This window comes from Panthera leo, chromosome A1, assembly GCF_018350215.1.
Source record: "Panthera leo isolate Ple1 chromosome A1, P.leo_Ple1_pat1.1, whole genome shotgun sequence".
NCBI lineage: Eukaryota > Metazoa > Chordata > Mammalia > Carnivora > Felidae > Panthera > Panthera leo.
Window position 1 is genome coordinate 192303992 of NC_056679.1, and position 26457 is coordinate 192330448.

Consider the following 26457-nt stretch of genomic DNA (forward strand, 5'->3'; position numbering starts at 1 on the left):
GGGGAGAGGGAGGGCGCGGGGAGCGCCGGCCGGCAGTCACATGCCGCTCCCCGCGCAGGGAGGCACCACGTTGTCCCGGCTGCGGAGGAATGCCGGGAAGGGGGGCCGCGCACTCACACTCGCGCACACGCACAGTCCGGGCCGTGCCGCGCCGCCAGCCCGCACCCGCCTTCCACCCCCAGCGCGGCGGCGGGCGCCGAACGCACAGGCCCAGCGGCCGCGAGCAGTCCGCCGGCCGGCGGCGCGGCGCATGGCGCCCAACTGTCACCCGCCCGCCCAGCCCGGCCACTCCCTCCCCCGTCGCCACACGCCCCTCGTGTCGCCGCATGCCCCTTTCCTCGCCTCACATTTTCCGCCAGCCCCTAACTGCATCCCCGCACACTCGCCATCCGGCTCCCTCTCGAGGCGGAAGGTCCCCGGGATCGGGAAGGGAAACCACCGAATTCAATGACACGTTGGGTTTCCTCTTCTCATCATTCTCCCCGTAACCGACCCCTCAACCCGTCACCAATGGCGATTCTACCGCCTATAATCGTCTACCAGAGAACAAAACTTGTTAACTTTTAAATCCCGAATCCGTGTGGTCGGTATCAACTCATCACCCGGCGCTTCGCTGCCCATGACATATGCTCATTAAACATTTACAACATGGGGACGATCGCAACGCTACCAAAACGGGGAGCATGGGGCGGGGTGGGAAAAGGGGCTTCCCAAGAAGGGGTTAGGCTAGAAACCGTCCTCGACACCCAACACGCGGAGGGAGGGGGGTAGGTGGGCCCTTTTCACCGAAACCAGCGCCCACCCTCTCCTGGCGAGGTAGGCCCGGACCACGCCGTTGCCCACTAACCGCTGAGGCCCAGGCGGTGGCCGCGGGCTCCCGAGGGCTGGGCCCTCCGGCAGGGGCAGCTTCCCGAGTATGTCGGGAAGGAGGGCACGGCGACCCAAGAGGCAATTAAAAAAAAAATCCCGAGTCACCACTACCAGTGGCGGACCCCCGGGCCCTGAAGGCCGCTGGGGGAGGGGACGCCCAAGTCCCCGGAAGAGGTCCCTGGACCCAGGATAGCAAACAGGGAGACCCACCTGGAGGGGACTGTCCGTTCACCGTGGCCAGGACCGGCGGCAGCGCGTTCTTAGTCCACGGGTTCACCTTGGGCGGAGGGGCCTCCACGAAGTCACGGCGCCCGGCGCCCGCGGCTCCGACCGCTCCTCCACCAGCTCCCGGCTCGCCGCCGCCGCCCTCCTCCCCGTCGCTGACGACCAGGCCCTCGGCGCCGGGTGGCTGCGGCGGCCGCGGGCTCTCGCGCTCCAGCTGCCCGGTGCCCTCCTTGTGTGGCTTGGCGCAGGGCGGCCGAGATCTCCGGGCGCCGCCGTCCGGCTCCCCCCCGCCGACGTCGTTCGCCCCGGGTTCGCCCTTGCCCTCGGGCGGCGGCGGCGGCGGCTTCTTCCTCACTAGACCCCCGTGCTCTTCGGCCTGCAAGAGCGGGGCGCCCCCCGGCAGCAGCGGCTCCACCTGAGTGGCCATCTGCGCGCCCGCCCCCCCGGAGAAGCCGGGCGCGCCCGAGGCTGCCTCCCCCGCCTCGAACTTGGCTTTCAGGGCACCCGCGACGCCTTCCTCCGGGGCGCTGGGCCCCAGTCCCTGCGGAGAAGGGTCGGGGTTCACGCTAGGCGCGGCCCCCCTCGCGGTCGGATGCAGCCGCCGTAGATCCGAGGCCCACTGGCGGGGCGGGGGGGGGAGGAAGGCCCCCCACTCTGCGGTCCAGGCCTCCTCGGCGCGCGTCCCCCCCCGCCCGTTCCTCGCAGGGCGCCCCCACCCCGAGCCCGGCAGGCTTCTCGTCCCGTCCCTCCCTCCCCCCCGCCGCCGGGGCGGCCCGGGCTTCCCGGCTCGGGGGCTGCAGCAATATGGACGGACGGGGGAGAGGCGCGGCGAGCCGAGGCGACCACGCGATCCGCGGCAGGCGGCGGGCGGGCGCGCGCCTCGCGACGCGGCGGGCGAGGGGAGGGGACGGCGCCGCGGGGACGCGCCCGCCGAGGCCGGCCCTCGGCGACGGGCGGGCGAAGGCGGCGGGAGCGCGCGCGCACAGCCTCGCGGCCCCGCCCCTCACCCCGCCCCTAGCCTCTGACTCCTCGGAGCACCTCCCGGGCTGGGGGGTGAGGGGTGCTCCGACCGGACGGGGGCGAGCACGTGCCTGATGCAATTCGGGAGGGAGGGCATTGAGGGGGGCAGGAGAGGTGGGTGGGGGAGGAGGGGGAGGTGTCTTAAAGGGCCAGCACGTCAGAGCGTTCGCAGGTGGAGCACATGGGAACGGGCCACGCGGCCGACCCGGCCTGCTCGCGCTCTTTAGGCTGGGTGCACCGAATTCGGGAGAAGGAGCCATTAATGTCATCCCGGATTTACAGAGTGAAGGAGAGGGGTGCCCATCCACTTCGAGGACGCGCCGACGCCGCCAGTTCCCTGGCGCCCCGCGGGCCTGGCCCCCCGGGCCCGCCCGGGTGACCTTGGGCGAGTCGCCCTCACCTCTCCGGGCCGTACTGGGCTCCTCCCCGCGGCCCCGGACGGCCAGGACACTGCCCGGAGTTCGGTTCGACGCCCGGCCCCGAAAGCAGGCCCTTAACCCATGGGGACAAGAGTGCCTACGAAGTGGGAACGGAATTACCAACCCCCAACCTGGCCAGGCCCCCGAAACCGAATATTCATGGGCAGGAAATGTTTTTTTTCTAAAGAATTGCTTAGGGCGGAGATGAACCAAAGTGATTGGGACTCAGATACCTGAGATTTTATCCTGGCCCTGGCCCTGCCCCTTACCAACTCTGCAGCAGTCATTTCCTCAGTGGACCTCAGTTTCTCTATTGTAAAACGAACCAATGGTAAATGACAGTGATTTCAAACTTCAATGCACATTCAATAAATATTTACTAACCTCGTACTGTGAGAACCTGAAGGGTTCTAGGAAAGGGAGTTTGGCAATCAGGCGAACAAGGTCTCTATCCTGGAATTTACACTCTGAGGTGGAGAAAGACAATAAACAGTGCTAAATGCTTGCTTCCTTTCTATGAAGAAAATAACTACTACAGTGGTTGGTTAAACTAGATCAGCTACTTCAGTATGGATGATGAGGGAAAACCTTGAATGCAGATTCCAAATGTTTTCGAATGGAATATGTCTGGGATGGGACCTTGAATCCCGCAAGTCTAACAAACCTCCTTGGATGCTTACCCATCTGGTGGTCCCACACTTCACTTGGAGAATTCCTGGTTCTGACTGGCTGTGATCCCACCACCTCAAGACATAACAGCCTGGAATGTTGGCCATCTTCAAGGCAAGGATTAGAATACATGACCTGCTGGATATGGGAAAAGGCTTATTGAAAAGCCTCTTGGAATTGCCCCAGGGGACGGACGAGGCTGGTTGTAACCATGACTATTGGGGAGAGATGCTGTTGGGGGATAATCTGACGTCTAGTTCCAGCTCTTCCATAACTTGCAACTCAGCCTCTGCACATTGGTCAGCATTCCAACCTTCCATGGGCACCCCTTTCCTGGTGGTGAAATGGGGGTAAAATTATGCCTAACTTGCTTCTACCCACTCAGCTTCTGTGAGGGGTCAAATGAGACGTTAGTCAAAGTGCGGTGTAAATTATAGAGTCTGAGGCTGGTGCTTCAAAAGAGGTACCAAGGAAGGTAATGATCACAGGAATCTCAATGAATTTGAGTAGGATTCTTCATAATTGTATTATATATGCCCTTAATCGGAAGGTAAATTATTGTACCTTGCCACTGGAATGCACTATTTTTTATCATACTTAACTGGTATTTCCTGAAGAGGTTATTCACACTAGACCTTCTCTGAACCTTGTTAATAAGGGACATTATGGTCATTGGTCATTCTTTTCTATGTGCCTATAGTTGGAGGTGGAGGGTAGAGGCGCCCCCATGTAACTTGTGAGGGGACCAGGACTGTGTGCACAAGTATCCCATTCACACTACCCAGCCGTCAGTCTGAGCTGAACAAGCACCACCAGGCCTGCTGTTTGAAGGCTGGAGGGGCACTGGGATCTGCATGCCCTGGGCCTGCTCTGCCCCAGAAAGGGGCTCCTAAACACCAGTGCATCATTTTGCAAATAGGAGACCTGGGGCCAGAGACAAAATAAAAAGACTACATCTTAAACTAAGGCTGTTAGAGCTGGAAAAAGGAATCTTAACGATTATTCAATTTCCTTGTTTTGCAGATGAGGGCAGAGAGGTTCAGAGAAGTGAAGTTATTTAAGCAAGGTCACACAGCTAGTTCATGGCAGAACCAGGTCTCACACCTGAATTTCTTGATCCTACGTCCAGTAGCCTTTTCTACATAAAATGTTGGAATTGGGATTTGAATTCAGGTTTTTATTATTTTAATTTAATTTAATTTAATTTAATTTAATTTTAGAGAGAGTGTGTGAGCAAGAGAGGGGCAGAAGGAGAAAGAGGATCTTAAGCAGGTTCCATGCTGAGCGTGGAGCCTGTTATGGGGCTCGATCCATGACCCTGGGACCATGACCTGAGCCGAAATCAAGAGTTGGACACTCAACTGACCAAGCCACCTAGATGCCCCTGAATTCAAATTTTTAAAAATTCCTGACCCAATGTGGCATTCTATATTCAGTTCTAAATGTTAATAATGACCAAAATTAGTAGTTACTTTTACTGAGTAGCAACTATATGCTAGGTTCTATGAGAAATACTTGACATTCATTATCTCACTTAATTCTCACAATAACCCAATGAGATAGGTGTTAATTCTGGCCACAAATAATTATTGAGTCCCTACTATGTGCCAGGCATGCCAAGGCCAGGTAGCTGTTATCTTCAATCACAAACGAAGGTGACTGAAATTCATCAAAGAAAATAAGAAAGTTAGGTGGGTGTCTGGAGTCACAGGCAGCAGCTGAATATCAGAGTGACCTTTTTCAAGGCAATGTAACTTCCCAGACCGTATTCTTACCCCCATACCACACTGTAAGGCCTGCCTCTCTTCCTTCCAATGCAAAATTCACAAGTAATTATGGAGAACCCATCAAATACATAAGCCTAGGGAAGATCCTAAAGATATGGAATCTTGTTTCCCCCAAAAGTAAACTCTAATGGGGGGGAGAGGGGCAAGTAATTAAGCAATAGTTCACCTCAGGCCAAAAAGGAGGTAAGACAAGATTTGCTTTAGGCAGAAAGTGACAAGAACCAAACTAACTTGTGTGGCATCCAGGGCTTCAACACCCCATGTGCTTAAAAACACAGAGACACACAGTGAGAAAATCAAACTTAAAAAATAAAAATTATGGGGGCGCCTAGGTGGCTCAGTCAGTTAAGCATCCAACTTCGGCTCAGGTCATGATCTCACCGTCCGTGAGTTTGAGCCCCGCCTGTTTCAGATTCTGTGTCTCCCTCTCTCTCTGACCCTCCCCCATTCATGCTGTCTCTCCCTGTCTCAAAAATAAATAAACGTTAAAAAAATTTTTTTTAAATAAATAAATAAAAATTATAAAGTGGGTCCAAATACCTATTTGTATTTAATTGTGTGCTTGTTTGCTCCCAGTGCTGACAACTTCCTGAAGACAGAAGAGGCCACATGAGGGACAGATAGCCTAGAGACCTGATTGATAAGCTGCAGACCATCTCCGGCTTTGCTGAATGACTTTGGGCAGCCTCTTTGCCTTCCCGGGCTTCCATTTCTCTCTCCACAAAATGGGAAGCATAATACCTGCCTCTCTGGCTTATCAAGGTGAAGAAAGGTACAGTTTCCATGAAACTTCATTCTTTTGGGGGAAGAATTGGTAAAAGGTGGTGAGGTTCCTTGAGTTATCTGTGTTAGGATGAAAAATTTTAATACACATAGATGTATGGTTTTTCTCCTCTTTCAGTTTGATTTTCCAAAGGACCTTGTGTTTCTGGAAGAACTTGGGCTGTATAACTTATCTTCTGATATCAAGGGCTCCTGGGCTGGAGGCCTCTAAGCAGACCTGGAGGAGTGGGTGGGGTCAGCAAGGGAGGGGCCTTGGCCAATACGAATAGTGCCAGCTGGGGAGTGTTTTTCCAAACTCTGAGAACTCTTGGGTTTTTTGGCACATGCCACAAAATTTATTTCACTTCATGGGAGGAGGCTCAGCCTAGATCTCTTCTTGTGAAGTAAATGCAAACGGCAATAGTTAACTGAGGTGGGATGGCGGGGGTACTGTGTGTTCCTGTAGTACCTCGTTAGCCCCCAGAGCAACACAATTTGTGTAAGTATGATTATTCCCATTTTACAGATGAGGAAGTAGGCTCAGAGGCAGCCAAGCCTCCCCAGGGGGTTAGTAAAAAAGGAGCATGGGTTTGTAATGAAGAAGGTCTGACAGAGAATTTAACTTCCAACACATTCACCACTTGGACGTAGAGACAGGCCTCACCTCAGCCTCTCTCTCCTCCATTCTTCCCCCTTCCCCCAGCCCCACGCCCCTCCCTGGCATACCTACACTCCTCAGATGGTCTCATGATGAGCTTGTCCACTGATTGTCCCCCGCCTCCCGCTTCGATGCAGCCTACCACACTGCCTGAGCCAGTTCTCTGGACTCTTTCATGAACCGAACCCTGCCTCTGCTTAACAACTCCCATTCGCACCCCTCCCTGTCCTGCTGCCTCTACCACACCCAATACCCCAGCAGCAGTAGACCACTCACTGTTTCTTTCCTTCCACAAATATTTATTAAGCATCTACAATGTGCCAGGTACTGCCTAGGCCCTGGACATAGAGAAGTGAGCAAGATACACAAATTCCCTGCTTTTGGGAAGCTCCTGGTCTTACACCCTGTGGCCCCCACGCTTTCCTGCCTCAATTCATGTAAATTCTTTTACTGTGACATTCCTGATCATAGTGAAGTCCTGAGTGTGAATCCCAGCTTGACCGTCTGCTGACTTTGAACAAATATTTAACTTCTCTCTAAGCCTCAGTTTCCCCATCTGTACATTGGAGATGATAATACTACTTATCTCATAGAGCTCTGGTGATTTTTAAAGGAGATAATGTGTATAATTTAATAGGACAATGCTTGCACATAGTATGTAGTAAGTAAGTATTACCTTTCATTACTTTTATTATTGCCAGTAATGCCATTCCATTTCCATTTGTCCAGAATTCTACTTATCCTTCAAGGCTCAACACAAAATGCCAACTTTTTCACAAAATCTTATCTAATTTCCAGAACTAGAATAGATTTCTCCCCACTCTTTTTTTAATTTTTTAATGTTTATTTAATTTTGAGAGAAAGAGAGACCACATGAGCAAGGGAGGGACAGAGAAAGACTGAGACACAGCATCAGAAGCAGGCCTCAGGCTCTGAGCTGTCAGCACAGAGCCCGACGCAGGGCTCAGACTCACGAACGACGAGATCATGACCTGAGCTGAAGTCGGACACTCAACTGACTGAGCCACCCAGGCACCCTGATTTCTCCCCAGTCTTAACTCCTAGTGGCAATTTCCCTAAAGCATATAGTATTGTTTATTTCCTTTCTGCCCTCAATTATGGTTACTTATAAGTATGTCTTATCTTCCATCTAGATTATGTTTCTTGAAGGCAGGGATTGCATCCCATTGTTCTTAGTGTTTCTTATTGTAGTCATCAGTGGTGCCTTCACAGCAGGCCCTCAGTGTATTTTCTGGACAAATGAATGAATGAATGAATGAGTGCAGGATCACTCCTGATCACATCAGTGTTTCAGTAACTAGAATGATACTGTCAAGGGCCAAGTGCTAACTTTCATGTATACTTAATATATAATGTAGATAATAAATGTTTAGTATAATTATATAAATTATATATATACTTTGAAATGATAAAATATAATGTGAAAATAAAATGTGCTAACTTTAGCAAACAAAGTATTTTAAGTCTAACAAAGCAAAACGCGCATATAAGCCCACAACCCAGAGACACTCACTGGCAACGTGTTGGTGTATTTTCTTCTGGTCTTTTCTCTATGTATATTTTATCTAATTGAGGCAGTACTGCAAATTCAGCAGTTTTATTTCTTGCTTCCCTGCCTTAACACTGTATTATGAGCACTGTCCCCACATCATTTGCAAATGCCCTTCACACAGTTAGTTGTGTCATCTATTGAGCACCTATGGTTTGCTCACATCTGCCCATCTTCTGTTTGTGCCACACTGCATTTCCCAAAGGGCTTTCATGGAGACAAGACAGATGTGATTGTCTCCAATTGGCCGCTGAAGAACTGAGCCTCACAGAAGTTCAGATAAATGCTCTAGGATCCCAGGACAGCAGAATCAGGATGAGAACCCAGGTCACACCCTCTCATTCCAGACCCCTCCACCATCCCACAGGAGATACAGCACACATTGGAAATGCAAACCTCCCACCACACCAGTCAGACAAACTCAGGTAACCATGTTCAATCATTCCAGTGACTGGAAACATCTCAGTTCACGGAGGCAGGTAGAAATTAGCAGCCAAAACAAAGGCAGACAGCAATTTTCCTGGCAACATGACCATAATTAGTCACAAGTACTGAGCTCCCAGAAGAGAAGGGCCCTGACTTAGGGACTAGAGTGGAAACAATAAAGGGCAAGACATGGTCTCTGCCCCAGGGAACAAAATTCCCTACACCAGCACAGTGTTCTGTTCACACACCACTTGCCTGTCCTTTGCCTGTAGCACAGGGGAAAAAAGGTAAAGGGTTTGAGGTCAAAAGAATTAGGTCCAGGTTTAGGTTTGTCTACTTTCTAGCTGTGTGATGTTAGGCAAGTCACTTCACTTCTCTGAGCTTTATTGTTTCCATCTATAAAATGGTGAAAGGAAAATAGTTAGCTGATAAAATTCACTATGCTTTTGAGAACGTTAAATAAACCAACATCTGTGAAAGAGTTTTATAGTCCCAGCTCTGCCACCTTTCAGCCCTGTAACCTCAGGCAAGTTCCTCCTTCACCTCTCTCTGTGTCAGTTTTCTCATCTGTAAATTGGAGATGAAAAAAGCACCTCCCTTTAGGGTTATTGTGAGGATTAAGTGAGTTAACATATGCAAAGTGCTTAGAACAGTACCTCACAAATAGTACATACTGAACAAATGTTCTCTATTATTATAGTAGCATAGAATCAAGAGAATCATTCTCAAAAATCCCATAAAAAAATCAGAGCAAGTATCTAATCTATAGATGAGGAAACCAATCCTCAGAAAGATGAGGTGTTTATCCAGAGTCCTGATGCTAATTGATGGCGGCTTCAGGACTTCTCTAGATTCCAAATGCAATGCCTTCCTTCTCCAGATAATATTCTAGCTGTTGTAAGCTGTCAGCCTTCTGGCCAATTTCAGTCCACAGGCATGTTTTGTTTGGACCACACAGTATACTTTTTTTAATTGAATTTAACTGTGATTAGATGGGCCCAGCACACGCTAGTGAGCCTCAGGCCCAACCCCTCCTCTGGTGTTTGTGACTCCCAGCCAACCAGCCGACTACCCTTATTTAGATCCCTGCACAGGCTGATACAATGCCAGTCACTAAACACATGGTATAGACAAGTTCTGGAAACTAAAGGGGAGGCAGAGAGGAGCACAGGCCAGAGGGACAGGGACGAAGTAGTCAGGGAAGCCTTCCTGGAGGTGTCTGTACTCGAGTTAAAACTTAAAATTAGGGAATGGGCTTTGTCCAGTATAAAGGGGGGGGGGGGGGTGGCAGATTGCTTTACCATTTGGTGACCTTCAGGGATGTTTATGAGTTTCCCTGCCAAGGCTTCCACAGGCCTTTCCCTTGGTCAAGAAGAGAAAAGAAATAAGCTGCCCCTTATCTCAGATGAGGCAATGCGACTCAGGAGGTCCAGAGTCAATACGCATTGTCACTGTTTTTGAGTAATTGATCTGTGTCATCACCCCTGAGTACTCAACACCATGCAGGACACCTGGAGGGAGGTGTGATCACATGAGCTGAATGGAGTATGAAGGATGGCCCCTGCCCTCGATGATAATGATAGCAAGAATAATAATGATAACAGCAGGGTCTGTAGACAGGGGCTTTTTTTTGTTCCGGGTGGCAGTTCCCAAGGGAAATTCCCGAGAATGTGAATAGATAATCCACCAAGATGGAATCTGCCATCAAACTATTTGGGAAAACATTGGGCTTATTTAAGCAACGTTAAATAAATGTTTTGCTCTGGGGTGTCTTGGGGCCTCTAGCATTCATGGTAAATCTCTCAGAAGGAGAACATTCCCCAAACTCATGTGACACAGAGCAAATCTGAGAACCCCTTTTGAGAAACACTGACTCCCTTTCTGCTGGGGTGGTTTCAGACAAAGGGATGTAGGAAGAGGTCTGGACCTGCTGCTATTTCTTATGGAACCTAGATAAGTCCCTTTTCTTCTCTGGATTTTAGTTTTCCCATTAAAAAAAAAAAAAAGTCTGTAGGTCCTGGAAGTTTCTTCCCATCCTAGCAGTCTTGATAGCAGTTTCTAATGTTTCATACTTCTATGACAAAGAGGATGAGTGCTGGTCACAGGAATGAGGTGGGAAAAGGCTGTGGCAAGCTGATGAAGCCTCCTGACTGCCTGTCCCAGTGACAGTCACTGGATCAGAGAGGTTTGCCAATTCCCACAGAGTCACACAGCACTTGAGTTTCTAGATTTGTGACACATGGTAGGAAGGGGGAACCTCAAATAATGTGAGTGGTCTAATTACTTAATGTGGGTAAAGTGCGTAGAGATGATCCCTAGATAAAGACAAGGGAGAGCCAGGCTCATTTTGTGTGAGTAGCACTGCCTGATGCATTTTCTGCCAGCCTCCAGGGTGATGGGGCTCCCAGGGGGCCCTCCAAACAAGAAAAGCAGGAAATGTTAAGGCATACCTGCCACTCTCCTGCAAAAGACCCTCCAGTGACTTTGTATTGCAACAAGAATAAACTCCAGACCTGTCACCTCAGCCCACAAGACCCTATGTGCTCCAGATTCTGCCCACCCCCTACTCCCCCCTCTCTGCTCCTCTCCCCCTGCCTGCCATGTGCCAGCTTCTTAAACACATAGAGCTCCTTCCAGCCGGGGGCTCTAGGGCAAAGAGTTCCCACTGTCCGGAACACATGCCCCCCCCCGCCCCCCGCATAGCACATGCACACACTCGAACACCATACTCTTCTCATCCTTCAAGCCCCAGCTTTAGAGGGCCCCTTCTCAGAGAGACCTTCCTCGATCAACTTGGCTGAAGCACTCCATGTTCTCCATAGCACAGATCACAATCTCTGATTTTATGTGTTTACCTCCTTTTCCCCATTTCCTTCACTAGTGTCTGAACTCCACGGAACTGAAGCTTGTGGCTGTGTTTTCACCCTTAATTCCCAGTCCCGAGTACAGTGCTTCGCACAGTAGGCACTTAATATTTGGTTGAACGAATGCTGTGTGGCCTCTAGCAAGGTGCTTCCCTTCTCTGGGCCTCCATCTCCCCACGTGTGAAAAGCAGTGCTTGAACGGGGTGCTGCTGGGAGCCTTTAGAGCTCTGACTACGGGTCTGTGACTAATATCTGGGCCTCGGGCCCAGGAGTGAGCCTAGTATGTTGTAGCACCATGGCCCTGCACACAGCGCACTGGTTTAATCGGGCAGCAGACACCCTGTCATTTCGTGTTCTGCTGTCCCTTCTCCTCAGTCCCTGGGCTGGGAACCATGCTGTCAGATTTTCAGAATGATCTATGCACAGCCACCTGGGAGAGGCTGGTCAGTCTGGAAGCCCAAGGGCCAAGAGGCCTTGTCACTGTCCTGATGTGAAAGACTGCAATCTTTGGGAGTTTTCATCAAATCCTATAATCTCTGGTTAGAAGGGACCTTCCCGGACGTTTGGCCCGGCCCTCTGCCTTCTAAACTTTGCTCACTAGTGGTCATGGTCACCGGGGTTCTACTTGTAGTGCTCAGAATAGGGGCATTGCTGGCTCTTAGGGCTGCTCATCTCACCAGTGAACAGCTTTAGGAAGTCCTTTAATCAGATGGTTGGTGGAACACGAGGCAGTGTAGCATAGGGGCAAAAAGCCTGGGCTGTAAGCCAGAGGGTTTGCAGAATCCCAGCTCTGTAACCTACTTGCTATGTGAGCCTGAGCAAGCCATGACCCCTCGCTGTGCCTCTGTTCATCTTCTGCAAAATAGGGAGAACCCTCATCAGGCTGTTGAGGAAACCATAAGCATTAATAGAGTGAAGGTGATAATGTCGGTTTCTGTTAACTGCTGCCTGTGAAGTGTTCTTGTTGTTATTATTGTTTTTAGATCTTCTTGGACTCTGTTCTTTGTGTTGATCGATTTGTTTGCAAAAGAGATAGTGGGGCCCAGCCCAAACACACAGGGCTGGGAATCTAGGGGGTGGGCTCGCTGGTATCTATGAGAATATCCACTTCATTGTTCCAGGCCTCAGGACCCCACCTGAAAAAAGGAAAGAGAAAAATCCCTGTCTTGCTTCCTGCCAGAGAACTGATGTATAGATCACATGAGAAATAAACAAGGCAGCTTTGAGAAGTAAAAAAAAAAAAAAAAAAAAAAAAGCTCTATAGATATGAGGGATTCATCTTATTTTTTAATAAAGTTTATTGATTTATTTTGAGAGAGAGAGCAGTGGAGGGAAAGAGAGAATCCCAAGTGAACTCTGCATTGTCAGCATGGAGCCCGATGTTGGGCTTGAACTCACCAACCAGGAGATCATGACCTGAGCTGAAGTCAGACGCTTAACCAGCTGAGCCACCTACATGCCCCTCTTATTTTATTAGAGAGCTTTCCTCTTTTAGCAAAGGCACTTTAGCTCTGAAACAGCAAAATAGCTAAACTCAACCTATTTGGCAAACAGTGTGTTTTTGATACTTGTTGTGAATTTGAAGCTAATCCCTTCAGAATCTTCTTTCGTTAATGTACCAGAGCAAACAAATTTGAGAAGGATTTATTTATAAGCCATTTGGTACATTCCTACAGGATATAGAGCTCGGTTTGGCTGATTTCTGGTGTCTTTGCTTATTGTTGTTATTTCTTCCCTTTTTCTTCTTCAGGGATTTGGTTGGAAGGACCCAGGTGAGGTGTGTTCATTTTGCAAATGTAGGCAGAACACAGTAGCCCTGCATAATTTCAGGAAGCCTGGTGTGATCTCTGTTCGACCCCTGTCATGCCTTGGGGGCCTACAGCATGAGGAAGCCCCTAGAATCGACCTTACTGCACAGATCCGAAACAGAGGCCCAGAGAGGGGAAGGCATTTGCCCAAAGTCACACAGCTGGTTAATGGCAGAGGCTTGACCAGGTAGCCAGGTCTCTTGACTCCAAACCCTGTACTCTTTCCAACAGTTCTATGGAGTCTTGCAGTTTCTCTAAATTAGCTTACTGTGTCTCAAAATTTTGTAATACATAGGGGTTCACATTTGTCAAAACTCATTGAACTGGGGGAGGCTGGCTGGCTCAGTCAGTGGAACATGGGACTCTGGATCTCAGGGGTGTGAGGACCCAAGTTGGGTGTAGGGATTACTTATAAATAAAATCTTTTAAAAAAAGAAAAGAAAAAGAAGAAAACCTCTCATTGAATTATATACTTAAAATCTGGACAGTATATTGTTTTAAACTTAACTCACGTTTTTAAAACGATAAAATGGTGAGGCGCCTGGGTGGCTCAGTTTGTTGGGCGGCCGACTTCAGCTCAGGTCATGATCTCGCAGTTTGTGAGTTCTAGCCCTGCATCAGGCTCTGTGCTGACAGCTCAGAGCCTGAAGCCTTCTTTGGATTCTGCTGTCTCCCTCTCTCTCTGACCCTCCCCGCTCACACTCTGTGTCTTTCTCTCAAAAATAAATTGACATTAAAAAATTTTTTAAATAAAAAAAATGATAAAATGGTGTGGCAGAGTCCTATTTAATGAAGGAGGCAGTGTCTAAGGCCAGCATTAAGGCAGAAATAATGTAAAATGTAAAGGACTCAAGAAAAGCCCTTAGGAAGGCAGCATGTCAGAGCCAACATGGTCTCTCAGCTGTGTTTCTGTGGGCATTGCAACAGCCTGCTGCTTCTTCAGAAGGTCCAGATTAGATTGTGGCTGGCATGTAGGGCTCAGGTTGTGAGAGAAAGAATGTATCTCTACAAAAGGATGATACTCAGCCTGGTGAGAGGCACATGTGGAGACCAAGACTGCTAAGGGAGGGGTGTCTTTGTGGCTCAGTCGGCTGAGCAGCGACCTCTTGATTTCATGGTTCATGGGATCGAGCCCCATGTCAGGCTCTGAGCTGACAGCAAGGAACCTGTTTGGGATTCTCCCTCTCCTTCTCTCTCTCTGCCCCTCCCCTGCTCACACACGTGCACACTCAGGAGTGGTCTCTCTCTCTCTCTCTCAAAAATAAATAAACATTTAAAAGAAGAAAAAAAGACTGCTAAGGGAACGGTGGTTTATGGTACCACATCTCATACACACGCACGGATCTCCCCGAGCAGGTGCCAGAGCAGGTTAAGGGAAGGCCTGGATCTGGGGACAAGGATCTGAGGGTTCCTGGAACCCAGCATGTGACTTAAGTCAGGGGGATTTCAGCCTCTAAGGGGGAGGGCTGAGGGGAAGGGGTTGGAGCAGGGCTGGGAAGCCGAACGATGGAGAACCCTTCATTCAAGATGAGAGGGCAGTGGTGGGGAACTGAGGAGATAAACAGGGAAGGAGGAGATAAACAGCTGGTAGACATCAAAGAGAGAGATGTTTGAAGGCAGCTTAGACTTTGAGCAGATATTAAGTACATAGGGTTGTCACCTTCTACAGCATCACAAAACTAATAAGCATCCTTTAATAAGTAAACACCCTAAAGTTTGGAGTGATAGAGGTGGAGGATGTTAATCCACAAAGCATAATATGTTTAATGAGATTAGATTTGATAAGTTTCAGAACAGTTTGTTAGTTGCTTATATATAAAAGGGAAGATTCCACACTTCTCAGTGTCAAAGAGTTTGTTCTTTTGAGGACTTTAAACATCTTCCCTAGAATTGTATTAAAACAATACATTTGTTTATCTCACACCCCTTAGGATGGCTACTATCAAAAAAGGATGGATGGAGGGAAGGAAGGAAGGAAGGAAGGAAGGAAGGAAGGAAGGAAGGAAAGAAAACAAGTGTCGGTGAAGGTGTGGAGAAACTGAAACCCTTGTACACTGCTGGTGGGAATGTGAAATAGTTCACTTACTATTATTAATTTCAAAGAATTAAAAATAGAACTACTATATGATCCAGCAATCCTACTTTTGTGTATATATTCCCAAAGGAATTGAAAGCAGGGTCTCAAAGAGATATTTATACACCCATATATATATATCATGGGTATATACACCCATGGCCATAGTAGCATTATTCAAAATAGCCAAGAAGTGGAAACAACCCACATGTCCATCAGTGGATGAATGGATAAACAAATGTGGTGTTTACCTACAAAAGAATATTATTCAGCCTTAAAAAGGGAGACAATTCTGGGGCGCCTGAGTGGCTCGGTCGGTTAAGCGTCCAACTTCGGCTCAGGTCATGATCTCACGGTTCGTGAGTTCGAGCCCCAAGTCAAGCTCTGTGCTGACAGCTCAGAGTCCGGAGCCTGCTTCAGATTCTGTGTCTCTCTCTGTCTGCCCCTCCCCCGCTCTTGCTCTGTCTCTTTCTCAAAAATAAACATTAAAAATTTTTTTTTTAAAAAGAAATTCTGGGGGCGCCTGGGTAGCTCAGTCGGTTAAGCGTCCGACTTCAACTCGGGTCACCATCTCGCGGTCTGTGAGTTCGAGCCCCACGTTGGGCTCTGGGCTGATGGCTCAGAGCCTGGAGCTGCTTCGGATTCTGTGTCTCCCTCTCTCTCTGACCCTCCCCCGTTCATGCTCTGTCTCTCTCTGTCTCAAAAATAAATAAACGTTAAAAAAAATTAAAAAAAAAAAGAAGAAATTCTGCCACATGCTACAACATGGATGCACCTTGAAGTCACTATGCTACACGAAGTAAGCCAGGCACCAAACAACAGATACTGTGTGATCCCGCTTATAATGAGGTATCTAAACTAGTCAAAGTCTATCAAATCCATTGGCTGGCTCAGTTAACAGAGCATGCAATTCCCGACCTCGGGGTTTTACATTAAAAAAAAATAAGGAGGCAGTCAACAGAAAGTAGAATCGCGGTTACCAGGGACTGGGGAGAAACAGGGAGGGGGGAGCTATTTCATGGGTATAGAGTTTTAGATTTGCGAAATGGAAAAGCTCTAGAGATGTGTTTTACAACGATATCAATACATGTATAACACTACTGAACTGGACACTTCAAAGTGGTAAATTTTATGTTAGATGTTTTTTTATTACAACAACAAAAAACAAACAAGAAACCGATACATTTGCCTGTAGACCTTCCTTTACTCACTGAAAAATAGTGGTTATAAAACAGCCTGTTCAGTATGATCCTATTTTTGTCAAATATCCTTTTCCACTTTAATATATATATTATCATTAGAATACACACTGGAAGATGAACAATAGGCTATTTCTGAGTACTGATTTTGTTTTTTTTTATCATTTGTATTTTCTAACTTTTTTTTTTAATTTTTTAAATGTTTATTTATTTTTGAGAGAGAGAGACAGAGACAGAGTGCAAGCAGGGGAGGAGCAGAGAGAGAGGGAGACACAGAATCCAAAGCAGGCTCCAGGCTCCAAGCTATAAGCACGGAGCCTGATGTGGGGCTCGAACTCACTAACTGTGAGATCATGACCTGAGTCGAAGTCGGACGCTTAACTGACTGAGCCACCCAGGCGCCCCTCTAACTTTTTTTAAAGGAAGCGTTATATTATTTATTAAAACAATAATGAAAGCTTCATCCCATTCCAGTCCCTCTGTTTATCCACAAAATTTACAAAAGTGGAACTCACATTTCTGAGGTTTTATTGTATATATAATTAGAAATCACTGCTAATAATTAATTTTAAGATAATAATAGCAATAGTGATATTTCCTATGTAGGGAAAACTTAATCTGTGCTTTTTATGAATTATTCTATACAATAACTCTTCGAAATAGGTACCACTATTAAACCCATTCTGCAGATGAGGAAACAGAGTTAAGTAGCTGGTACAAACTCATTTATAAATGTCAGGGCTGTGTTGAAACCCACAGCAGTCTGATTCCAAAGCCCATGTTTCTGACAGCCTGGGTATTCTGCTAGACCCACATGATGTACTAACCTGTCATCCTGTGCATGGGCCCCTTCAGCAGCCATGAACATATAATTTATGTGTTAAATTGTTCAGTCAGCACCCCTACCACTCTCCTGATGGTTGTAGGATATTTGTTTCACAGATAAGACAAAGGTCGACCTCCCTCCAGAATTTCCAGGCCACATTATGTTCCGGATGGGTCCAGACAGAGCCAATCCTGGGGATTCTGAGTGGTTTGGGATTGTGGGACTATATCCAGGGCATTCACCTTATCCACTTAGATACTAACTCCACTGCCCACTACAACCAAGAAGGACACACACCCACCTCCCAGGGCCGTCTCCAACCTGAGGGGAGGGCAATGGGCAGACAGGAAAGGCTGTCAAATATGGTAACTATAATAATATGATTTATCTCAAAAGAATGATTGTGATTATGTAATTAACACTTTTTATTCAAACATTTTCATCTCTAAGGATCTTTGAGAGTCTTACAGATTGTTTAAATATATATCACATACATTACTGGAGAAAAGTCTATGGTTTTAGAAGATAATTAAAATTCCTTTGCCTTTGGAATTAAGAGAATTGCCTATGGGAACAATATGATGCCCACCAGACACACGAACAGATCTAAACCCAGGAACTGTGAACACAGGGCTAGAAAGGATCTTGAAGAGCCATTTGTTTAAAAAGGACAAATAAATATGTAATAAACATATTGGTACTAACCAATTTAAAACCCCCTGCTCATGGCAGAAATTATTAATCAATGACAGCATTCTTTCTCACTAAGCCTGGACTTATCCTCAGAATCGTTTTCAACATAGCATTCTAGGCAGCTACCACCACCTAATCAGTGTCACACCCTATTTGCCATCCTGGAAATTAGTTCACTCTCATCCCTCCAATCTGATAGAGAGGGGACTGGAGTTCAGAGAGGTAAGTTAACTTGCTCAAAGCTACACAGCTGGTAATGCAAAGCTGAGGTTTCCAAATTTTCGCTTTGTTCTTAACCTCCCACCCCTGCCTTTTTGCTCTGTTCAAAATATAGTTGGTAGATTGTATGTTGTGCAGCAGATTCCTCTTTCTTGGATGACCTGTGTAGAATGCCCCTACCAATGATTTGCTGAGCGACAGCAGGCCTATTGCTTAAAATCTTTGTGTGTTGGGTGTTTTCAAGTTGAAAAGGGAAACAGCAATCTGGATTCATGTTCCTGCCTCTTCTACTGGCACGCTGGTGTGCTCTTTTGAGGAATGTGAGCTGTTGCTAAAATTTGTCTGACTGTAGGGAAAGGGTCAGATATTTTGAGAGCACCTTCCCTAGGCAAGGTAATGTGCTCCTGCTGTGATGTGGTTTTGCTCCAGAGAGTGTAAAGATGAAGTAGGACATGGGCTAGCTACAGTCATCTGGCCATGGTAAGGCAACTTGGAAGGAGGTGGCATTTGAGCAAGACTTCGGAGATCAAATGGACTGAATGTTTCTTTAATTAAAAAAGTAATACATGGTCATTACACAATTATTGGAAAAGACAGAATGTCAAGAGGCAAAATCACTCCTGTTCCCTTTACCCATAAGCTATGTCAACATTTTGTTTTATTTTTCTCTTCTTGTATCTTTATTCTATGCACTGATATTTGGTTTTTTCCTCCGCTCACATGGTTGTTGATCTGTGTGTGTCATTTATATTTTGATTTTTAGAAGTTTTAATATACTATGAGAGTGCCCCACAACCCAGTAGTTCTACTAAGAATAACCAACAGAAATGTATACGTCCATATGTTCACCCAAAGGCATGTGCAAGCATCATTTTCCAAAATAGCCCCAAACTGGAAACAACCTGCGTATCTATCAATAGAATGGACCAATAAATTATGCTGAATTCCCCAAAATGGAAAGTATACAGTGATGAAAATGAACTATCACTACACACAACAACATGGATACATCCACAAACATAATGTTGAGCAGAAGAAGCTGGAGACAAGAGAGACACAATGACCCACTGATACAAAGTGCAAAACCAGGCAAAACTAACCATGGTGTAAGCCATCAGAACACTGTTTATGCTTGGGGGCAGGGCTAGTGAGTGGAAGGGACCATAGTGGGAGGCATCTCTCTGCAGGTAACACAGTATAAGCTCCTGGCGAAATGTATCAAGCTGTATATTTATTACTGTGTACTTTTCTACATATGTGCTATACATCAATAAAACATTAATTAATGAAGTGGTTGTAGGCAAATAAATCCGTCAGGTAGAGAGGGCCGAGGATGTCACTTTGAGCAGAGGAAATAGCACAAAGAAAGTTGCAAGAGTGGGAAGTGGAAAACAAGGCAGCTTTCTTGCAACATTGGTATTACAATATTTTGAATAAGCGAATGATCCCAAAACTTAGGCATTAAGAACAATCACACTTATTTGCTCATAATTCTGAAAGTTGGCGGTTTGGGTTGGGCTTAGCTAGATAGTGCCATCTTTTCTAAGGTCACTGAAGAGATTGTAGTCAGAGAGATTGACTTGGGCTATATAGCCCAAGATGGCCTGTGCACTTCACCCTTTTTGCCTGCTCAGAGAAAACGAATATGGGCCCTTACATATCTGTTTATTTTGCCAGCTGGCGGGATGCTCAGTTTTGACAGTAGAGGGTGCTGGGGAGATATTAGAGTAAGAAAGTGTTTTGCTTCCTGGTTTTAGTTGCCAGCTCACCACCCTCCCTGAGGCATGTGTGGGTCTCCCATGCCCAGCTCCTGCTGGGCATGGCTTCTCCAGCATCAGGCTCCGAGAGTGCACGTGGCCAGCAGTACCTGGCAGCCCGAGGCTTCCCCAGGAATCTCTCTTAAGTGATTTTGTATCAAAGTGTCTCTGATGAGACATTTCCCTATGAATGGCTTTTCTGAAACCCAACAGGACACAGTTTCAGCAACTTTAAAAGAATGATTTCTGCCACGTCCATTGGCCTGGTGTAGTACCACAGTGACTTATCTGCCATTGTGTGGGCCACAGCCATGTCCTCTGCAATGAGATCTGGATTTTGGCCCTGGGGAGGCTCTTCTTCAGGTGCTCTATGTCCACCTGAGGGGCTGCTTCTTATATTTGCTATTGTTGTAGAAATTCTTTAGAGTTCTCTTTACTTCTTATTAGTCAGTCCCTTGTTACTCCAGCCCCCTGTTATAATTAATAATTCTTTATTTTTTAATTTTTTTAACATTCATTCCTGAGAGACAGAGCGTGAATGGGGGAAGGGCAGAGAGAGAGGGAGACACAGAATCTGAAGGAGGATCCAGGCTCTGAGCTGTCAGCACAGAGCCCAACGTGGGGCTCAAACCCTCCAACTGTGAGATTGGTTGTTGATGCTGGCTATTGTCTGTGGCTTTCTCTCCAAATGTCTCCAGCAGAATAGTCTTGATTTTTTTTTTTTTAACATGGCAGCTGGGTTCCAAAAGGTGAATGCTGAAAATGTAAGGACTCTGGAGGCCAAGGCTCAGATGTCCCATAACATCACTTTAACTGACATCTATCGGTCAAAATAAGCCATAGAGCAAGCCTAGATTCAAAAGGAGGAAAAATAAACTCTATCTCTTGATCAGAAAAGTGGCAAAGTCACATTGCAAATGGGCACGGGCACGGGCACAGGAATGGGAGGAACATGGCAGCCATCATTGCAAACCTACCATAGTTCAACAGCATCAGAAACAGCAGAATATTTCTTGAAAGTCTATTCCTTGACTCTACTCCAGAGCTGCCAAATCCAAATATCTGGGGTGGGATTTGGCAGTCTAAAATTTTAACACCCTTCCTCTCCCAGCCCCAGGCCAGGTGATTCATACCCACAATAAAACTTGAGAACCATTCATTTATGCTCATACAGTATCTGTTCTCATTCATCACTTTAAAGATGTTATTCCATTGCCTCCTGGCTTTCATTAGTTCTGTTGAGAATCTGTCAATTTCATTATTGCTACCTTCAAGATATCCCCCTTATTTTTGTTTTTCAGCATTTATACCATAGTAGACCCTAGTTCAGTTTTCTCTTTATTTATTCTGCTTGGGGTTTAAAGTGATTCTTAAATCTGTGGCTTGATGTGTTTCAGCAGGTTTGGAAAATTACTGACCATCAAAACATATTGTTTTCAGTATCACTTCATTTCTCTTTGGGTCTCTCTTCTTCTCCCTCCCTTCACTTCCTTCCGTCTTCCTCCTTCTTTTTCCTACTCCTCTTTTTCTCCCACTCTCCTTTGGGACTTCAATTACACATATTTAGACATTTTCACCATGTTTTATATGACTCTCTTCTGTATTACATATGCTGTAGTCTGGGTACTTTCTACTGACTTGTCTTTCAGTTCACTAATTTTATCTTCAGCTGTGCTAATATACTTTGCTGTTATATCCATCTTTTAAAAATAGACTTTTTAAAAATTTATTTATTTATTTTGAGAGTGAGAGAGAGAGGTGGGGGTAGAGGCAGAGAAGGGGTGAGAGAGAGAATCCCAAGCAGGTTCCATTCTGTCAGTACAGAGCCCAATGCAGGGCTCAATCCCATGAACCATGAAATCATAACCTGAGTCAAAATCAAGAGTCAGATGCTCAACTGACTGAGCCACCCAGACACCCCTCCATCTATTAGCTTCTTAAAAAATTATTTTTTAATGTTTATTTATTTTTGAGAGAGAGAGAGACAGAGCACAATCAGGGAAGGGGCAGAGAGAGAGAGGGAGACACAGAATCCAAAGCAGGCTCCAGTCTCTGAGCTGTTGGCACAGAGCGCAATGTGGGGCTTGAACTCACAAACTATGAGATCATGACCTGAGCCGAAGTCAGATGCTTAACCGACTGAGCTACCCAGGCACCCCTTGGCTTCTTAATTTCAGTTACTGTATTTCAGGCTTAGAATTTTCATCTGATTTTCCTTGGTAAATTCTAGTTCTCTGCTGAAATTCTCCATCCTGTCTATTTCTTGAATATGTAAGTCACATGTTTTAAAGTCCATGTCTTATAATGCCAACAGCTGAATGTTCTGTGGACCTATTTCTATTATCTACTTTTAGTCTTGGTTTTCAGCCGTTTAGTCTTGCCTACTGAGATGTCAGGTGATTTTTTTATTGAATGCTAGATATTGTGTATGAAAAAACTATAGGAAAATTTGAGACCCCAAATGGTATTATCTTCCTTCAGAGAATTTTTTACCTTTACTTTTGGCAAGCAAGAGTCTTGTAGGTCTTGTAAGGGGTTTAATTGATTATATGCTAGTCTTCAGTTTTGTGGAGCTAGTCTGTTTCTGATTCGCCTCTATTCCTAGGGTAGAATCTTTGTGGGGTTCCATTTGAAAGCTTGGGGTGTTTATTAGGGATAATCCTACTTGGTGGACCCTGAAATCCATTTTTTTATATCTCAGCTTCATAACACCAGCTTCAGATTTTCAGTCTCTGCTTACCTTCTTAATCATCTTGAGAAATGGCATATGCCTTGAAGGGCAAAGTAGCAGCTGAGTATGGGCCTTACCTCCCAGCATTTCTCTTATCTCTGGAATCTTGAGCCCTCAAGTCCATGTTGCTTTGGTAACACTCTAATACCTTCAAATACACACACACACACACACACACACACACACACACATTTATTTTGTCCACCTCTTTTAACAATTCTCAGTGGGAAGGTTGGTCTTCAATAAGCTATTCCATTATTGTTGGAAATACAAAACCCTTGCTCATCTAACATTTATGTTATATTTTTAAGTGGACAAAAACCATACCTTACCCCTCTCCATAGTGCCAGGGCCCCCTTGCTTTAAGTTCTTAATAGCACCATTTGAACAAATGGATAACAGTTATATATTGCTTTTACTTATGTAATTTTAACCTGTAGACAGAAAAGAAATGACCCTTCTATAGTCCTAGGTATTGGACCCAGAGAAGACTTGCCCAAAGGTTCCCTGACTAAGGTCTACTAAGAAGTGAGTGGCCTACCTGGGTCTTGAATACAGAACCAGAACAGTGCTTTCCCCCACTCTACCAGATTGTTCTGTAATGTGATGGTCAAGACCATCATGAGTTTGGGTGTCAAATAGACCAGAGTTTAAATCCTGGTTCTGCCACTTACCAGCTGTCCGGCCTTGGCCAAGTTACATGAACTCTTGGAGCTTTAGATTCCTCATCTGGTAAAGTGGAGATGATAATAGGAGCTACTCAAGAAAGTGCCACTGTGAAAATTAAAGTGAGCCAATGTGTATAAAGTACTTGGCAGGGTCACTGGATCTGTAAATAGGAATTATTCTTTAGGGGGTGTCAGCATGATAAACAAGGTGCCTTAATTCTATGAGTTTCACGGGTAGTGCAGCAACCAATGATATCTCACCACTTTTCCCTCCCCAAGGGCTGGGGGCTTTACTCCCAGAGGAATCATGCAAAATAACCACCCCCAAGTCCTGCTGATAAGCTCAAACCCATGAAGGCTGGGGTGGGGGGTAGTCTTCTTAGGTGTCTTCAGGACCTTACTGCTGGCTTCCCCCATGCTGAAGGCCTCCCTGAAGCCTGGTAGTCTGGGGTGGATGGAGAATCAGCAGTTCAGAAATCAGGGCAGCAGGGCTGAAAGACTCCAAATCTTTCTCTTCCACTAGTCCCCCAACAAGTCCCTATGGCAGAGTAGTTAAGAGCACAGAATCCAAAGAGAAACAGATTGGGTTCACATCTTAGCTTCATCATTTCCTAACTTTTGGATCTTATTCAAAACCCTTAATTTTTCTGACTCAGTTTCCTCGTCTGTATAATGGAGTTGATAATAGCACCTACTTACAGAACTATTTGAAAGATTAAATGTGGCACAATAAATAGCATCTCTTATTTTTTCTCCTTTTATTTTTCCTCCAGAATATACTAGTCAGAAGGAGATAGTATAGCTAGAACTTGAACCTGTGTCTTTAGACTCTCCCTTTCCCCACTTTGCCCACACCACCCCTAAAATTTTCCTGCTCTGGGGTTGAGGCAGTATTTCCCAACTTTTCCTATCACAGTACATAATAGCATTTGGACATCCTCTGGACTATAATAATGAGGCTGCTTGAGGCCTGCAGGGGACTGTCTCATCAGATTTGGGGGATCTGGCTGCCCCAGGCTCCACCTGGCCACTTGAGAACTGAGGGCTCTATATTTCAGCATACTTGTAACCTGTCACTGTCCCCCAGCTGAGAATCTTTCGGTTAAGATGTTGACAGTCAGCAGTAAGAGCCAACATTGCATTGCCCAAAAGTGACACATTAACCCATTGTTGGTAAATCAGTCCTGGACCAGCTAATTCAGTCTCCGGGTAGGAGTCCAGAGGCCAGAGCCCAGAGCATGGAGATTGGGAAGAAAATCAGGCGTTGGCTCCAGTCCAGGCTCTGCCTCAACTCATGTGACCTTGGGCAAGCCATGACCCTTTTCTGGGCTTTACTTTTCTGTCTGAAGCAGAAAGGAATTAGACTAGAGGAAAGATCTACATGGTCCCTTTTGGCTCTGACATTCTAAGAATCAGGGATTCTATGAATTCCCCATCACTCAGCAGTATTCTGTTCCTGGTGACCTAGTTCCTGTCTCTGGTTCAGTTTAGTGCAGCAAATAGTAGACTCTCTCCGACTGTGCAGGTGCTCCCAGCTTTCCCCACATGTTACAGGCTGGTCTCTGAAATTAACCCCTGCCTGGCCCTGACAGAGGGCAGAGCCACACCTGCCCGGTGCCCCCGTCAATGGAACTCCTCTGAGTCCCGTGCATGTTCAGCTTCCCCCTGCCTGCTAGCTCAGCCTCTGGGAGCATTCCTAGTGTCCCAAATCATCTCTTCTCCCCACAGCTCCCAGGGCTTGTACTATCATCTGGGCTCGTGGAGAAGGCAGGGAAGACCAGCAGCAGAAGCACAACAGCCTCCCTGTAAGAGGAGGTAGGGATGCTAGGGAAAGGAAGAGTGTGGGGAGGCTAGAGGCAGATCCCCTGAGGAATCTGGGGTACAATACTCTGGAGGCTGGACTTGGACTGGTGTGCAGGGAAGGGACACCATGGGCCTTGAAACAGAAGAAGGACATGGCCAAAACTTAAGGTCACAATGTGTTTGGGCTCCATGGAAGGCAGACTGGAGCAGAGAAAGAGAGAGAGCCTGGGGGCTGTTAGAGAACGCAGGCCAGAGATCATGACATGGCAGTAGGGAGAGCAAAGAGGAGGAATTAAGGGGGTGAGTTGGCAGACTGGGTGCCCGGTTGGTTGTTCCACCACAAATCTAACTGTATCGCAGGCTGGGTGACTGGAGTTACACTGTCATGGGCCCGAGGGACTATCTGCTTTGTTAGTATGGGAAACAAGACCTCAAGGAAGAGTGGAGAAAAGGGTCTCAGGCTTAGAGACAAAAATATTAAAATCTCTTCAATAGTTCTTTATGCTTCTTAAAATGTTTTCTCATTTGGTCCTCCCAACACTTGTCTGTTTTGTAGATGGGAAGCTTAAGATCGTGGCACAATTAGAACCTCGAACTCAGATCTCCTAATCGTTGGCCCCACATTTGGCCAGAGAAGATGTCTTTCCTGAGCTGATGGGCAGGCAGAGGTGGTGGGAAGTTTGCCTCTGCCCAGCTGCTTCCCATTGCCTCCCCTGGGCTCCACAGCCCCGAGCCTGCCTCCAGCACCTTCACACCCCCACTTGGGCTTTCTTAATGTCCTGTGAAGAGGTGGGTGGGGCCAAGTGCAGGTTCTCGACATTCAGACACAAACAGGTGATCCCTTATTTACAAAGGAAACTTACATGAATCGCTAACGCTAACGTGAACTCAAATAAAAAAGAACCTGCTGAGGCTGAAGCAGAGGTCTTGACTGCCCCCACCATCTGGCAACCTCCATGACACTTTCAGAATCCCCAGGGTTCCATGGCCCAGAGTTTGTAAACCACAGGACTGGAGAACTCCTACTTGAACATCCTAGAGTGAGGAATTCTCCGCCTGGGTCCACAAATAGAATTCTGGGGTCTCTGAACTTAAAATGAAAAATTCCGTATTCATTTTCACTAACCTCTAACTCAAGTTAAACGCTTTATTCCATTACAAATGTCGACAATGACTAGAGTAATATTGACAGTTCCTGTGACCATGTCACTAAGAGAAATCAGATATTTTCCTATCACATTATAGTTGTCATAGATCTCTCAAACTATCATTTATGCTCATCATTACTTTAAAACGACAATAGTTATTATATCTGCTGCCAGATCTCATTTGTAAGTTAATAAAGAAGTATACATTATTATGCCATACAATTTAAAAAAATACCTTGATAACCATATTTCAACATGATT

General features: G+C 46.4%; 1 protein-coding gene and 1 long non-coding RNA gene across 5 annotated transcripts in view; one reads left to right on the forward strand and one right to left on the reverse strand.

The window, feature by feature from the left end:
- LARP1 (La ribonucleoprotein 1, translational regulator) overlaps positions 1 to 1832 on the reverse strand; it is a 52843-nt gene extending 51011 nt beyond the window's left edge. For all 3 annotated transcript variants that reach the window (XM_042948493.1, XM_042948492.1, XM_042948491.1), the window contains exon 1: positions 1081 to 1832. In XM_042948493.1, the coding sequence (XP_042804427.1) occupies positions 1081 to 1522 (442 nt within the window). In that variant the 5' untranslated portion in view covers positions 1523 to 1832. The remainder of the gene's footprint in view (positions 1 to 1080) is intronic.
- The window catches only part of LOC122225807, a 69023-nt gene continuing 42896 nt past the window's right edge, over positions 331 to 26457 (forward strand). Inside the window, exons 1-3 of one of the 2 annotated variants that reach the window (XR_006205370.1) lie at positions 331 to 816; positions 5567 to 5762; positions 15010 to 15049. This is a non-coding gene — a long non-coding RNA (uncharacterized LOC122225807). Of the gene's footprint in view, positions 817 to 5566; positions 5763 to 15009; positions 15050 to 26457 lie in introns of those variants that run through there. The other variant, XR_006205367.1, reaches the window with a different exon arrangement.